Source organism: Oryx dammah, unplaced genomic scaffold, assembly GCF_014754425.2.
Source record: "Oryx dammah isolate SB20612 unplaced genomic scaffold, SCBI_Odam_1.1 HiC_scaffold_1, whole genome shotgun sequence".
Lineage (NCBI taxonomy): Eukaryota > Metazoa > Chordata > Mammalia > Artiodactyla > Bovidae > Oryx > Oryx dammah.
In genome coordinates, this window is record NW_024070185.1 from 45,708,262 (window position 1) to 45,725,075 (window position 16,814).

The window sequence follows — 16,814 nt, forward strand, 5'->3', positions numbered from 1 at the left end:
TCAATTGTTGCGCTACCCAGCAGAGCCTTGACTTCTTCAAATCTGACTTTCTTCCTTGGTTGCTTTCTCACCCTTCAGACAACTAATCATAGTATTCGCTTTAGAATTTAGTAAGGATGTTGTAACACAACTACCGTGTATCCGTCCAGCACCTTGCAGTTCATTTGTCTATTATATTTTAAGCTTGCACAGTGGCCTAAGGGAAATAATTACAGTAACAATAACGACGTTTTTTAAAAGCATCTATCCTGTGCAAGGTATAGAAATAGGTACTTTACACAGTACCCTCATTCATTCTTCATAACTCTTTATAGCATCTCCACTGTTAAGCTCAGAGAGGTTGATTTGCCCAGGTTTACTCAGCTGACAAGTAGCTGAATTGTTGTTTTAGTTCAAATCAGGAAAGATAAATATAATCAAATGAAGTACCTACCATAATTATATATATATATGTGTGTGTATCAGGATGCCCTGGGGGCGCAAAGGATGAAATGATTAATTTCCTCCACAGTTGTGAGAAGGGCCTTGTACTGGAGGATATGAAAGTCTTAAGGGAAGAGCATGGAACTGCCTGAAACAGTTTGCTGTACTTGGTTAAGTTTCCAGTATCCTAGTAGGATTAGGACATAGGATGTGAGTGAGTGTATGGATAGAGTGATATTGATGATATATAGCATTATTGAGGGTCTGCGTTTCCTGTGCTGAGAAATTGCAACTGTATCCTATAGGTAGCCAGGATGCATTTTGAGTAGGGCATCATATGTGGCTTGGGTTTCTCAGGTGGTGCTAGTGGTAAATAACCTGCTTGCCAGTGCAGGAGGGTTAGGAGACAGGGGATGGATCTCCTGGAGGGCGGCATGACAACTCACTCCAGTATTCTTGCCTGGAGAATCCCATGGACAGAGTAGCCTGGTGGGCTACATCCATAGGGTCACAAAGAGTTGGACACAACTGAAATAGCGCACACGCGTGCACCCTCATGTGGTTTATATTACTTTGGAAGCAGTGTGAAGGATGATTTAGAAAGGGTGCAAGATTGGAGGCAAGAAGGCTTTTACAGTATGAAGGCAGAGATGATCGGGATTTGAGTCTCTCGCAGTGGGAAGTAGGAGCAGAAAGAATAGATTTGACAGGATTTTGTCTGCAGATTAATTGCGAGGCATCGGGGTAAAGGAGAGGTGGAGTATTTTTTCTCAAGTCTCTCTCTCGGCTAATTCGTACAGAGCTGTGCCAAAGAAGAGGTAATTCTGGGAGGGTAGTAATAAATGCCTTTTGTATCTTGTGTATTGAAGTTTCCTGTGGGACATCTAAAAGGTCTTCTATGGGCAGTATTTATAAGGGTTCAGAGCTTATAGGAAAATGTTAACATGAGAGACTTAAGTATCATGCATATAGGTGATTGTTGAAATTGCAGAAATGGTTGAAATTGCCTCGAAGGGAATATAAATAGAAGTCCAAGTACAGAGTTCCAGAGGAATGCCAACATTTAAGGGTAAGCAGAAGAACTCACAGATTGAGAAGAAACTGTTCAGGGAAGTAAGGGGAGAACCGTGGGAGAGTATTATCAGAGAACCCAAGGAAAAAGAGTGCTTCAAAAACATCATATGATACAGTGAAGTCAGATAACAGTACAGAAAAGAACCTGCTGCATTTAGCAGTCAGGAAATCTTTGGCGCTTTGAGGTCGGGGAAGTGGAAAACTTTGCAGTCATAGAAGAATGAAAGTGTGATGAAGTAAAGCTTGGATGTGAAGAGGAGAAAGAGAAGGTAGCTGGAAAGTGCAGAACTAAGTAAGATTTTGTTTATTTTTATGAGAGGACTTTGAGTTTTAGGAATGCAGTAGGAAGAGTAGGCCTAGAGAACTAAAAGGGCCTGGAAGAGAGTAGTCAAGGGAAAGATTCCTGTGAGTTAATCAAGTCCATTGGGATTGAGAGTAGAGGGAAGAGATTTCTACGTAGAAGTAATAGCATATGCAAAGGCTTTGAGAAAGAAGGAAGCATAAGATAGTCAAGAAACTGAAAGAAATTCCTTATAGGTAAACTTTAGAGGTCTAATTAGAGAATAGGGAAAGGAGATAGAACGTAGAAAAAGATGATCTAGACCTAAATCTTGAAGGGTCCTATTTGTTTCTTTTTTTAAAAGTAAGCTATGTCAGATTTTCTTGTTTACCAACATTATTTGGTGATAAATGGAATGATGAGTGGGTGGGTAGTGTGAACAGAGGTGAAGGAGGTGAAAAGAATCAAAGATGATGCCGAGGTTTCTGCTGTGGGCAGAGGAATGAATAATGATATCCTTTACTAAGAGACTACAAGAGTGGTTTTAGATTTTTTTTTTTTTTTTTAAGGCTTATGAAAAAGTAATTCCGGTTTTGGACTGTGAATTTTAAATTATTATAGCTAGGCTCAAACACATCTTTATTGATCAAAATAGCAACCATTAAAATCAACACATTTTTGCCAACAAGAAATAAGTTTGTTTATTCTTGTAGCGTAAAAATCTGTCCTTCAGGATTCGACGAACTCTTGGAAAGCATTTTCTGTCTCATGCTGGTTGTGGAAGTGATTTGCCTGCAAAACGTTGAGATGCTTGAAAAAGTGGTAATTGGTTGGTGATAGGTTATATGGCTGTTGAGGCAAAACTTCGTAGCCCAATTCTTTCAACTTTTGAAGAGTTGGTTTTATGATATATGGTCAGGCGTTGTTACGGAGATGAATTGGGCCCATTCTGTTGGCCAGTGCTGGCTGCAGGCATTGCAGTTTCTGTCCATCTCATCGATTTGCTGAGCATACTTCTCAGATATAATGGTTTCTTTGCACCAGGATTCAGAAAGCTGTAGTATATCAGATGGGCAGCAGACCACCAAGAGAGTGACCATGACCTTTTTATGGTGCAAGTTTGGCTTTGGAGTTTTTTCGTGGTTCCACCACTGAGCAGGTTATCACTGGTTGTCATATAAAATCCACTTTTCGTCACATGGTTTGTTGTTGCATACAATAAGAGAAGATGACACTTCAAAACAACGATTTTTTTTTTTCTTGGTCTATTCATGAGGTACCCACTTATCGAGCTTTTCCACCTTTCCAATTTGCTTCAAATGCTGAATGACCATAGAAGGATTGACATTGAGTTCTTGGGCAACTTCCGGTGAAGTTATAAGAGGTTCAGCATTGATAATCCTCTCGGTTGGCTGTTGTCAGCTTCCAGTGGTCAGCCACTGTGCTGCTCATCTTCAAGGCTCTCATCTCCTTTGCAAAACTTCTTGAGCCAGTGCAGTTTCATTAGCAGTTCCTGGGCCAAATGCGTGGTTGGTGTTGTGAGTTATCTCTGCTGCCTTACAACCCATTTTGAACCCAGTTTGAACTCAAATAAGAAAATTGCTCGAATTTGCATTTTGTCTAACATCATTTCCCTAGTCTAAAATAAATATACACAATGAGTAATAAGTCATTAGCAAAAAGAAGCAAAAAATGTGCATTAAAATGATGTATTTAAAAATCTGTTCCAATATCAAACAGCAAAGTTCAACAATGCAAAACCAGTTAGTTTTGCACCAGTGTAATAGTTTTGAATATGTTAAGTTTTATTTTAACTGTTGTAAAGGGTTGTTTCAAGACTCTGCTGTTACTAGAATAAAGCTTCTGAAGACAGGTGGATGCTCTGCGGAGAAGTGGGGTTGGAAACCTACCAGAAAATACTTTTATTTACCACCTGTATTTATTTTATTACAACTTGGAATTTCAGAATTATTAATTTCTTGGAGTATTAAAGTTGAAGTGTGCTTGGTTAAATTATTTAAATACTTAGCAAGTTAGTAATAGGCTAAGCTTTTACTCTTGGGGAATTAGTTGGTAGCCAACTGAAACTCTGGGCACAGGACATTACTTATGGGGTCCAGTTCCAGATATTCAAGGACATGGTACAAAGATACTGAGTCAGTTTCCTTCACATCTTGCCATAGCTCTCCCTGAAGACTAATATGGGTTAGATGCTCCTGTTGCAGGTAGAGAGCAGGACAGCATGCTGCTTTCTAGTATGAGTGCTTGGTGATGATGCACTCTTGTTTCCTCCCATAGGAATAAAATTTAATTTGTACTACAAATAGATCCTTTGGTGAATGTCTGACAGCATATTAAAGGAAATTCATGTTATTTTAAAAAAGTAATAAACTGTTGAGTTGATATATCTTCAGTTTTCTAATTATAATAGTAATTCGGTGACTATGATAAGTTACTAGTAAGCATTTTAATTCAAGAGAAATATAAATGTAAAATACACAAATTTAGAATGAGCCATCACTTCATTTACATATAATTTGTTTAAAAACCATTTGTACAGTAGCTTTGATGGACTTGCTCATGTATTAGAATTACTAAAGGATAAATTATATCAAACTTCACTCTATTCAGCAGACTTAATATTTGAGAAAAATTACGTGAAGTTTTATTTTCCCATGAATGTTCTAATTTTAGATATACTTTGTCACTTTTTCATTTCTCTCACTGACAGATTTTTTTCCCTCTAAATTATTAACAACCTATAAACTAATATTACATTAAAATTTATAAGGTTAGTTGGTTTTTAAAGAATTTGAGGAAACCTATAGTTAATGATAAGGGTAAAGCAAGAAAAAGTGCTTTAGTAGGAAAATATTCTTCACTTCTTGTTTCTACGTAGTAATCTCACCTCTTTATAATTTAGGACATATGATGTCTGTGAAGTATCTCCTGGGCCCCACTTGAATATGATTATTGGAGCTAATGGAACAGGGAAGTCCAGCATCGTGTGTGCCATTTGCCTTGGATTAGCAGGCAAACCTGCTTTCATGGGACGGGCAGATAAGGTAAGTTAACATAGGTACTTTTAACAAAATTCAAAACCATGAATCACTTTTGGTAACAAATCAATTTCTACATCTTAATTCCTTGGGTATGGCAAATGTGTTGTGCTTGAATATAAATAATGAAGTTGGCAGGTAGAGACACTGAGGGAAGATCTCCATTTCCAGAAGTAGTTTGCTATATACCTAGAGAATTCTCCAAGTGTGTAATACCTTCAGCCTTAGAAATAGTGTAAGATACAGCTGTTTAAATGTATGGATGGACTTGTGAAAAGGAGAAGTAAGTTTCCAAAGGGCACAAACAAAGTAATTTGGATCCGAAGATTTCTGCAAGCTCTGAAGTTGTTTTCCCAGAGTTATTTGCTTACCTTGTGCCCTGAAACCTGGTTTTGAATTCGTTGCATAGAGTTGGGGGTCCTGAGGGTGAAGAAGAGTTAAAAGATAAAACTATGAGTACTGTCTGTAGCAGGAAAAACAAAAAATCGCAAAGTGGGGCTACTTACCTCAATGTTATCTCTGAATACAGTAGTAGAAGGAAAAAGAAAAAAAGTCTTTCAAACAAGCCTCAACACATACATTGTAATTTTAGTTTAAAGTGGCCTCACTTAGTAATATCTCTGGCAGAAGCAAATGAAATGCTCTGAAGGAAAATGCCTTCAATACAGTCCTCAAAAGAAACCTAATGTAAAGTTCCAACAAATTCATGAATCCATACCCCCCAAAATCATAAAGCATAGGAGGAGATGAAACACCAAAAATGAGAGCTAATAAAAACAACAGGCCATACCATCTGACCTATAGAGCTTGTATATATAGAATGTAAACTAGGAATATTTGGTTTATTTAGGAACTGAAAGAAGGTTGCAAAGGAGTAAGTAACAAAAAGATAAGGTAAATTTGGAAAAGGATCAGTGAGAATATAAATAAAAATACATGGGAGAGAAACTTGATGGACAGGTAAAACAACAAAGCAGACATATTTGAGAATATGTGAACCAAAATACTTGACAGTTTTTCTAAACATGAAATATAGAGCTAAAGTGAAAAAATTAAAAGTATGAGATCATGATTGAGACCTGATAGTTGAAGGAAAATAATAGACTAAGGAAGAGGCAATATTCAAAGAAAGAATGAGTAAGAATTTTCCAGAAGTGTTGAAAAACTTGAATCCTCAGATCCATTGAACCTAAATATATTCCAGATGGTGTAAAAGAAAGAAATACAAAAATAGACACATTGTAGTAAATTTTAGAATACCAAACATGCTAGTCATATGGTCTCAGAATGCGAAGGGGTTGAAAGAACAGTCTGAGATCCTCATAAAGGAACTTTGAAAGTGTTTAATTTAGGAAGAAGGAAAATTATCTCAGAAGAAAGTCTGAGTGCTAAAAAGAAGATGTGAGCAATGAAATGGTAAACACATAGTGTTAGTTGCTCAATTGTGTCCAACTATTTGCAATCCTGTGGACTGTAGCCCACCAGGCTCCTATGTCCATGGAATTCTGCAGTCAAGAATACTGGAGTAGGTTGCCATTCCCTTCTCTGAGGGAACTTCCCAACCCAGGGATCGAACCCGGGTCTCCCACATTGCATGCAGATTCTTCACCATCTTACCAGTGAAGCCTATTAAACATGTAGTAAAGTTCTGTGTAAACTGTGTAAAATAATACTGATGTCTCATTTGTCAATTTTTTAAATCAAAGAAGATAGAACTAAATGTTGTCAAAGCTGTGATCAGAGTTAAAGTATTCCCTGTATTGTTGGGAGAAAGTTAATTGGTTAGCTTAAGAGTTTATTAAGTTAAATATGCATTTTAAAGTTTGTAGAGTAAACCAGTTTAAAAAAAAAAAAAAAAGAAGTCAAAATATGTAACTTCCAAACAGGAAAGATTAAAGTAGGAGGAGCGAAGTAGAGGAAAAATAACCACTGCCCAAACAATCCAGAAGGAGTCTTGAGAAAGGAGAAAGAGAAAAGAAACAGAAATGTGAAAAAGGACATCATTAGAAAACATAAAAAGAGTGGAAATCCATGCACAATACATTTCACAATAATTATGACTGCCACCAGGGCATTACAAGAATGCAGCAGAGGTTTATATATTCATAATATAAGAATATTATGAGAATCATTCCACTAAAGCATAAATATTTTAAAAGTTGTGACTGTATATATTTCTACAGTTATTTAAATTATCAAAACTAACTCTAAGTAGAGAAGATAAATTAGCTGGTAAGTTATTTCTCATAGAGAACACCATACAAAAACAAAATGTGGATTAGTCCTAACAGCAAAAGTTGCTGTTTACACAGGGAAATGTGACTTTAGGTACCCAAATGAATCAAGGATAGCATGAGAAAATAACAAGCTCCTTTCACTCATGAATCTGGAGGCAAAAACCACACACAAAAAAGGAACTTTAGCATGTTGAATTTAATAATATATAATACACTGTGACCAAATCGAAGTTATTCAAGGAATGAGAGACTGATTATTAGGAAAAAATTAACATAATAAACCATATTTTAAAGAAGTAGAACTCAATAATTTCTCAACAGATAAAAAGCAGTCAGTTAAATTCCACAGTAATTTATGATTAAAAACTCGTAGTAAACTAGGAATAGAATGGACCTTTCTTAATTTTGGGAGATATCTGTGAAAATGTACATGTCAATGTTAACCTACTATCGTTACTATTGAACATTCTGTTGGAAGTTCTAGGTAGAAGAGAAAAGATAGGTGTTGAAAAGAAAGAAAACTCTCAATCACAGATTGTAGGAATGTCTGCTTAAAAACCATAAAGAAATTCTAGCTGAGCCTCCTGATGGATTAATATGCAAATTTAATAGGGTTAAATCACCTATCAACAGAAAATTGGATTAAAGATTTACTGAGCATGGCCCCAGAACAAGACCCAGTTTCTCCCTCAGTCAGTCTCTCCCATCAGGAAGCTTCCATAAGCCTCTTATCCTTCTCCATTATGGGGCAGACAGACTGAAAACCACAATCACAAAAAATTAACCAATCTGCTCACATGGACCACAGCCTTGTCTAACTCAATAAAACTGTGAGCCGTGCCATGTAGGACCACCCAAGACAGACGGGTCATGGTGGAGAGTTCTGACAAAACGTCCACTGGAGAAGGGAATGGCAAACCACTTCAGTATTCTTTCCTTGAGAACCCCATGAACAGTATGAAAAGACAAAAACATAGGAGAACTCCCCAGGTCGGTTGGTGCCCAATGTGCTATGGGAGATCAGTGGAGAAATAACTCCAGAAAGAATGAAGAGATGTAGCCAAAGCAATAACAACACTCAGTTGTGGATGTGACTGATAATGGAAGTAAAGTCAGATGCTTTAAAGAGCAATATTGCAGAGGAACCTGGAATGTTAGGTCTGTGAATCAAGGCAAATTGGAAGTGACCAAACAGGAGATGGCAAGAGTGAACATCAACATTTTAGGAATCAGCAAACTAAAATGGACTGGAATGGGTGAATTTAACTCAGATGACCATTATATCTACTAGTACTGTGGGCAAGAATCCCTTAGAAGACATGGAGTAGCCATCATAGTCAACAGAAGAGTCTGAAATGTAGTACTTGGATGCAATCTCAGAAACGACAAATGATCTCTGTTTGTTTCCAAGGCAAACCATTCAATATCACAGTAATCCAAGTCTGTCCCCCGACCGGTAATGCTGAAGAAGCTGAAGTTGAATGATTCTATGAAGACCTCCAAAACCTTCTAGAACTAACACCCAAAAAAGAATCCATTTCATTTTAGGGGACTGGAAAGCAGAAGTAGGAACTCAAGAAATAGCTGGAATAACAGGCAGATTTGGCCTTGGAGTATAGAACGTAGTGAGGCAAAGGCTAACAGTTTTGCCAAGAGAACGCACTGGTCATAGCAAATGCCCTCTTCCAACAACACAAGAGAAGACTCTACACATGGACGTCACCAGATGGTCAGTACCGAAATCAGACTGCTTATATTCTTTGCAACCAAAGATGGAGAAGCTCTATACAGTCAGCAAAAACAAGACCGGGAGCTGACTGTGGCTCAGATCATGAAAATAAATATTGCCAAGTTCAGACTTAAATTGAAGAAAGTAGGGAAAACCACTATATCACTCAGGTTATGACCTAAATCAAATCCCTACGGCTATACAGTGGGAGTGAGAAATAGATTTAAGGGACTAAATCTGATAGACAGAGTGCCTGAAGAACTATGGACGGAAGTTCGTGACACTGTACAGGAGGCAGTGATCAAGATCATCCCAAAGAAAAAGAAATGCAAAAAGGCAAAGTGGTTGTTTGAGGAGGCCTTACAAATAGCTGAGAAGAGAACTAAAAGGCAAAGGAGAAAAGGAAAGATAATTCCATTTGAATGCAGAGTTCCAAAGAACAGCAAGGAGAGAGAAGAAAGCCTTCCTCAATGATTAGTGTAAAGAAATAGAGGAAAACAATAGAATGGGAAAGACTAGATATCCCTTCAAGAAAATTAGACATACCAAGGGAACATTTCATGCAAAGATGGGTCTAATAAAGGACAGAAATGGTATGGACCTAACAGAAGTAGAAGATATTAGTAAGAGGTGGCAAGAATACACAGAAGAACTGTACAAAAAAGATCTTCATGACCCAGATAATCATGATGGTGTGCTCACTCACCTAAAGCCAGACATCTTGGAATGTGAAGTCAAGTGGGCCTTAGGGGAAGCATCACTATGAACAAAGCTAGTGGAGGTAATGGAGCTTCAGTTGAGCTATTTCAAATTCTAAAAGATGATGCTGTGAAAGTGCTCCACTCATTATGTCAGCAAATTTGGAAAACTCAGCAGTGGCCACAGGACTAAAAAAGGTCAGTTTTCATTCCAGTCCCAAAGAAAGGCAATGCCAAAGAATACTCAAACTACCACACAATTGCGCTCATCTCACATGCTAGCAAAGTAATGCTCAAAATTCTCCAAGCCAGGCTTCAATAGTACATGAATTGTGAACTTTCATAAGTACAAACTGGATTTAGAAAAGGCAGAGGAACCAGAGATCAAATTGCCAGCATCTGCTGGATCATTGGAAAAGCAAGAGAGTTCCAGAAAAACATCTTATTTCTGCTTTATTGACTATGCCAAAGCCTTTGACTGTGGATCGCAATAAACTATGGAAAATTCTTTGAGATGGGAACACCAGACCACTTACCTGCCTCCTGAGAAACCTGTGTGCAGGTCAAGAAGCAACATTGAGAACTGGACACAGAACAACAGACTGGTGCCAAATCAGGAAAGAAGTATGTCAAGGCTGTATATTGTCACCCCACTTATTTAACTTATATTCGGAGTTCATCATGTGAAATGCTGGGCTGGATGAAGCACAAACTGGAATCAAGGTTGCTGGGAGAAATACCAGTAACCTCATATATGCAGATGATACCACCCTTACAGCAGAAAGTGAAGAAGTACTAAAGAGCCTTCTGATGAAAGTGAAAGAGGAAAGTGAAAAACTTGACTTAAAACTCAGCATTCAGGAAACTAGCATCATGACATCTGATCTGGTCACTTCATGGCCGATAGATGGGGAAACAATGGAAACAGTGAGAGACTTTATTTTGGGGGGCTCCAAAATCACTGCAGTTGGTGAGTCAGTTCAGTTCAGTCGCTCAGTCGTGTCTGACTCTTTGCTACCCCATGAACTGCAGCACGCCAGGCCTCCCTGTCCATAACCAACTGCTGGAGTCTACCCAAACCCATGTCCATTGAGTTTGTGATGCCATCCAACCATCTCATCCTTGTCGTCCCCTTCTCCTCCTGCCCTCAGTCTTTCCCAGCATCAGGGTCTTTTCAAATGAGTCAGCTCGTCACATCAGGTGGCCAAAGTATTGGAGCTTCAGCTTCAATATCAGTCCTTCCAATGAACACCCAGGACTGATCTCCTTTAGGATGGACTGCTTGGATCTCTTTGTGATCCTAGAGGCTCTCAAGAGTCTTTTCCAACACCACAGTTCAAAAGCATCAATTCTTTGACTCTCAACTTTCTTTATAGTGCAACTCTCACATTCATACATGACCACTGGAAAAACCATAGCCTTGACCAGATGGACCGTTGTTGGCAAAGTATTGTCTCTGCTTTTTAATATGCTGTCTAGGTTGGTCATAACTTTCCTTCCAAGGAGTAAGCGTCTTTTAATTTCATGGCTGCAGTCACCATCTCCAGTGATTTTGGAACCCAAAAAAATAAAGTCTGCCACTGTTTCCATTGTTTCCCCATCTATTTGCCATGAAGTACTGGGACTGGATGTCATGATCTTAGTTTTCTGAATGTTGAGTTTTAAGCCAACTTTTTCACTCTCCTCTTTGACTTTCATCAAGAGGCTCTTTAGTTCTTCATTTTCTGCCATAAGGGTGGTGTCATCTGCATATATGAGGTTATTAATATTTCTCCCGGCAATCTTGATTCCAGCTTGTGCTTCCTCCAGCCCAGCGTTTCTCATGATGTACTCTGCATAGAAGTTAAATAAGCAGGGTGACAATATACAGCCTTGACGTACTCCTTTTCCTATTTGGAACCAGTCTCTTGTTCCATGTCCAGTTCTAACTGTTGCTTCCTGACCTGCATGCAGGTTTCCCAAGAGGCAGGTCAGGTGGTCTGGTATCCCCATCTCCTTCAGAATTTTCCACAGTTTGCTGTGCTCCACACAGTCAAAGGCTTTGGCATAGTCAATAAAGCAGAAATAGATGTTTTTCTGAAACTCTTGCTTTTTCGATCATCCAGGGGATGTTGGCAATTTGATTTCTGGTTCCTCTGCCTTTTCGAAATCCAGCTTGAACATCTGGAAGCTCACGGTTCATGTATTGCTGAAGCCTGGCTTGGAGAATTTTGAGCATTTCTTTACTAGCATGTGAAATGAGTGCAGTTGTGTGGTAATTTGAGCATTTTTTGGCATTGCCTTTCTTTGGGATTGGAATGAAAAGTGACCTTTTCCATTTTCCAGTCCTGTGGCTGAGTTTTCCAAATTTGCTGACATAATTAGTGCAGTGCTTTCACAGCATCATCTTTTAGAATTTGAAATAGCTCAACTGGAATTCCATCACCTCTGCTAGCTTTGTTCATGGTGATGCTTCCTAAGGCCCACTTGACTTTACATTCCTGCAGCCATGCAATCGAAAAACACTTGATCTTTGAAAGAAAAGCTATGACCAACCTAGTCAGCATATTAAAAAACCAGAGATATTACTTTGATGACAAAGGTCGATCTAGTCATAGTCAAAACTATGGTTTTTCCATTAGGCAAGTATGGATGTGAGAGTTGGAATATAAAGAAAGCTAGGTCCCCAAAAATTGATGCCTTTGTATTGTGGTGTTGGAGAAGAGTCTTGAGAGTCCCTTGGACTTCAAGGAGATCGAACCAGTCCATCCTAAGGGACATCAGTCCTGAATATTCATTGGAAGGACTAATGTTGTAGCTGAAACTTCAGTACTTTGGCCACCTGATGTGAAGAACTGACTCATTTGAAAAGACCCTGATGGTAGGAAAGATTGAAGGCTGGAGGAAAAGGGGACGACAGAGGGGGAGATGGTTGGGTGGCTTCGCAGACTCAGTGGGCATGAGTGTGAGTAAACTCCGGGAGTTGGTGACGGACAGGGAAGCCTGGTGTGCTGTAGTGCATGGTGTCGCAGAGTCAGACATGGCTGGGCAACTGAACTGAAATGTAAGATAGTGTGACACTGATGTTGAATCTGTGAATGCATTGATCTTGCATATCCTAACCTTCAGATATCTGAGAAATGTATGTTTAAGCCATCCACTCTGTGGGACTTTTGTTAAAAATCCCAGACTAAGGCAAGGACCTTTTTCATTCTTACTAAGGATTCCAAAACCTTTTCTGTGAGTTATATCTATTGATTAGAATTAATAATAAACTTAGAAATGATTAGCAGTTTAGAAATAAGAACTGAGAACCCCCTAAAAAAGTTGATTAACAAAAATCAGTTGCATTTCTGTTTTCACTAACAGTGAACAGTAAATGCAATTGAATGCAATTAAAATGGATATTATAGCAACAAATGTATAAGTTACATAGCTGCAAATAAAAGGTATGTATGCAGAGATTATAGTTTTTATTTTAAAATGTTAATGTTTGATGCATGTCATGTTAAGTGTCATTCCAGTCAGAATTCTGTTACTGTCTATAAAAATTACAAGCTGGTTCTAAAATTTAGATGAGAAAACAAAGGGCCAAAAATAGCTAACCTCCTTCTAAAGAAATAGGATAAAGTGGAAAAACTTGTCTACCGGATATCAAGATGATACAAAATTATGGTAAATTAAGACATTGTGGTGTTGATGTAGGGTAGACTAGTGTGATGTGACAGAATGAAGAGCCAAGATACAAAGCTTAGTAAAAACTTGATTTATGACAGAACTGACATTGTAGGTGAGTGAGGAAGATATGGATAAATGGTACTGAGACAACTGGTTATTGGTATAGGAAAAGATGAAATTGAGTCCTTTCCTCATACTTTAACAAAAATTAGTTCCTGGTGGATTAAATACCTAAATGTGATTGACCAGGAAGTTTTTAGAAGAGATCTGTAGTAGAAGAGAATATTTTTGTGACTTCGGGTTAAGAAAATGTCTTAAAGTATAGACCCAAAAGGAAAAGTTAATAATTTCAACTATAATAAAACTAAGGAACTTCTGTTCATCTAAAAGACACCTTGTAGAGAAAAGACTAGTCACAAATTGGGAGCATGTATATATAGCACATATAATAAGATTGATATACAGACTATATAATAAGCAAAATAATGACAACTCATAAGACATGTGAGTAAAAGATCCGCTTAAATGTCTCACAGTCAAGAGGCAACCCAGACAACCAGTACATTCCTATAGATATGAAAAGATGCTCAACTTCATTAATTATTAGAGAAACGCACATTAGCCTTGGCAAGGTATATCTGTTAGACCTACCAGAATTCTGTTGGTGCCATGTGCTTATGAGGATATAAAGCAGTGGAAACTCTGATGCATTCTTGGTGGGAATATGAATTTGTACAACCCCCTTGGAAAGTGCTATGGTATTACCTAGTAAATCTGTAAATGCTTATATCCAGTGCCTCAAAAATTCTGCTTTCTAGGTATGCTAGTCAGCTTTTGTGCATTTATACTAGGTGAAATCATGGAAATACTTATAGAAGTATTGTTTGCAGTGAATTCTGGAATAGTCAAATACAATTGAATATTATATGACAATAAAAACAAACTTTGGCTCATTGGTTAAATATCAAAAACATAATTTTAAGGAGAAATGCCATCTTGGAAAAATACATGTGACTTTGTTTCTAGAACAGTCAAAAACATTTGGAGTCTCATACAGTAAAAAACAAAAGAATTATCAGTTTAGAGATAATTAAATCAGTTTAGAGATTACATTTGTTGTTTCATTTTTTTAACTTTTTATTTTATATTGGAGTTTAGCTGATTAACAACGTTGTGATCACCTTTCAGCTGGACAGCAAAGGTACTCAGCCATGCATATACATGTATCCATTCTCTCCTAAACTCCCCTTCCATCCAGGCTGCCAAATAACATTGAGTAGAGTTCCCTGTGCTATACAGTAGGACCTTATTGGTTATCTATTTAAAATATATAACAGTGTATACATGTTGATCCCAGACTCCTAACTATTCCTTTCCCTCTTTCTTCCCCATTAGTTGAGAGAAAAAGGATGCAATTAGCATAAATTAAGGAATGTCAGATACACCAGTAGTGATCAGTTCCTTAAACTGGTAGATATATAGTTGTTTTATTATTTCTAAACAGTTGATGAAGTTTGTATATACTGTTGGTATATATTTCACATGAAAACATGTTTTAAAAAGAAAGTCTAAAAGTTGAGTTACTTCACTGTAAAATATTTTTAAAACTTGATTCTTTTTATTTTTTTAAAACTATTGTAAATATAATATAATCAAAGTGATATTACAGGTTTTTAAGCAAGGCTTAATATTTAATGTGCTGGCTTATCTGGTGTCTCCATGATAAAGAATCTACCTGCCAACGCAGGGGATGCAGGTTCAATCCCTGGGTCAGAAAAATCTTCTGTAGAAGAAAATGACAACCCAATCCAGTATGCTTGCCTGGAGAATCTCATGAACAGAAGGAGCCAGGCTGGCTATAGTCCATGGCGTGCAAAAAAGTCAGACACAACTTAGCCAATAAACAACAGCAAAATTTAATGTAGATTACAAGATTGATTTGTATGCCCCTTAACATTATAAATAACCTATTCAAAACAAAATTTTTAATGCCATAAGGGAGGCATTTATGAGATAGAAAAGATACTGCTTTATTAATGATTAATTTTGTAACCTGAGTCAGTTGTCTGGAATTCAGTTTTTATTTCAGAGAACAGGGGTTGGAGTAGATAATTTCCAAGGACATACTCAGATTTTTATTAATATTGTGTTGTGTTTGGTTTTTTGGCTACACTGCACGGCTTGTGGGATTTTAGTTCCCCAACCAGGAATCTAATGCAGGCCTTTGGCAGTGAAAGTGCCAATTCTAGCCGCTGGACTGCAAGGGAATTCCCTATATGTACTTTTTTAAATTGTCAGAAATTGTTTATTAAATCGCTATCTCTCTGTAATGGTCTGCTGGATTTTATTCCAAGGGCTGCCATAGTCAGAATGGATTGGGCTATAACAATTTTCACCAACCTTCTTATTTATTTTTGTCATGAAGATACATCTGTCCTCACCCTTAAGTGGTAGGCTTTTTAAAGGAGGCTGTGAAGTGCGGTTTTCTTAGGTGACAGCTTGCAAACATTTGTATATCCACAGATGTGTTCAGGGGATGTCCAAATTCTTAGCAAAAAAATTTTTAATGTTCTATTTAAATGCAATATAAAAATTTAGTATAAGCATGTTCTGCACCACTTTTACAAATACTTTATAATAAGAACTGCCTTCTGATTTTTTCATTTCTTCCATTTGGTACCAAGTATTTTAATTATTGCAACCTAATGAGCAGATGCCCCACTCCTAAAAAGATGCCATTGTTTTCCTTATTTATGAACAGACTGAAACAGAAATATTAAGTAACCTGGTTGAGGTGAAACAGTTTGTATATGGCAGAGCTGAGATTTGAACTGGACATGGTCTATGTTGAAGCCTGTACTCTTGATCATTAAACTGTACTTTCTTGTTACAGGAACAGACTTTCTTTTTCATCTTTCTGGTTCTCAGTTTCATCATCTATAAAATGGATATAATACATATCTCATAAATTTGCTCATGAATATTAAATGAGAAAATTGTATATCAGGTGCTTAGAACATAAACATAGTAATGCTTAATAAATGTTAACTGTTGTGGTTATAATTGTCATCATCATTGTCATTACCGTTATTAAAAAACAATTATTTGCAAGGTGTATTTCCCACCTTTTTTGAGTATTACTTAATTATAGCCTGATTTAAGATCCAATCTGATTTTTTTAGGTCCAGGGTCTTTTTTCATACTTTACACTCATATACATATAGAAAGCAGCTTAAATACATCTATTTTATGATATAAATTGTACTCACTTAAATCATATTTACTATATTTATTGGACTATTTAAAAAGTGCTTGGTGATAAGTGTATACTAATTAATAGCAAGATGGGTACTATTAGAGTGATTACTAATAATATTTAATGTGTGCAGTTCCATAGAAGTACTGGGTCTGGAGCTTGATAACTTGGGCTCAGATTTTTGCTCTGCACTACTTACTGTTACTAGCTTTGTCATGAACTTTGTAAGAGGCTCTTAGACACATAGAAAGATCAATAACTCTTAGAATATTAAAATACTGGTAGCTTAGAATATTATCATCTGTGAGTGGAAACAGTGGAGGAGCCTAAATCTGGAAAGGGTACAGTTAGAAAGTGAAGGGAATGAACGTACAGAATAGTTATTGAAAGAATCTTGATCT

At 37.2% G+C, this 16,814-nt stretch overlaps 1 protein-coding gene across 3 annotated transcripts in view; it reads left to right on the top strand.

Annotated features, from left to right (window-relative positions):
* SMC5 (structural maintenance of chromosomes 5) overlaps positions 1 to 16,814 on the top strand; it is a 98,152-nt gene that overhangs the window by 792 nt on the left and 80,546 nt on the right. For all 3 annotated transcript variants that reach the window (XM_040250799.1, XM_040250884.1, XM_040250966.1), the window contains exon 2: positions 4,701 to 4,842. In XM_040250799.1, the coding sequence (XP_040106733.1) occupies positions 4,701 to 4,842 (142 nt within the window). The remainder of the gene's footprint in view (positions 1 to 4,700; positions 4,843 to 16,814) is intronic.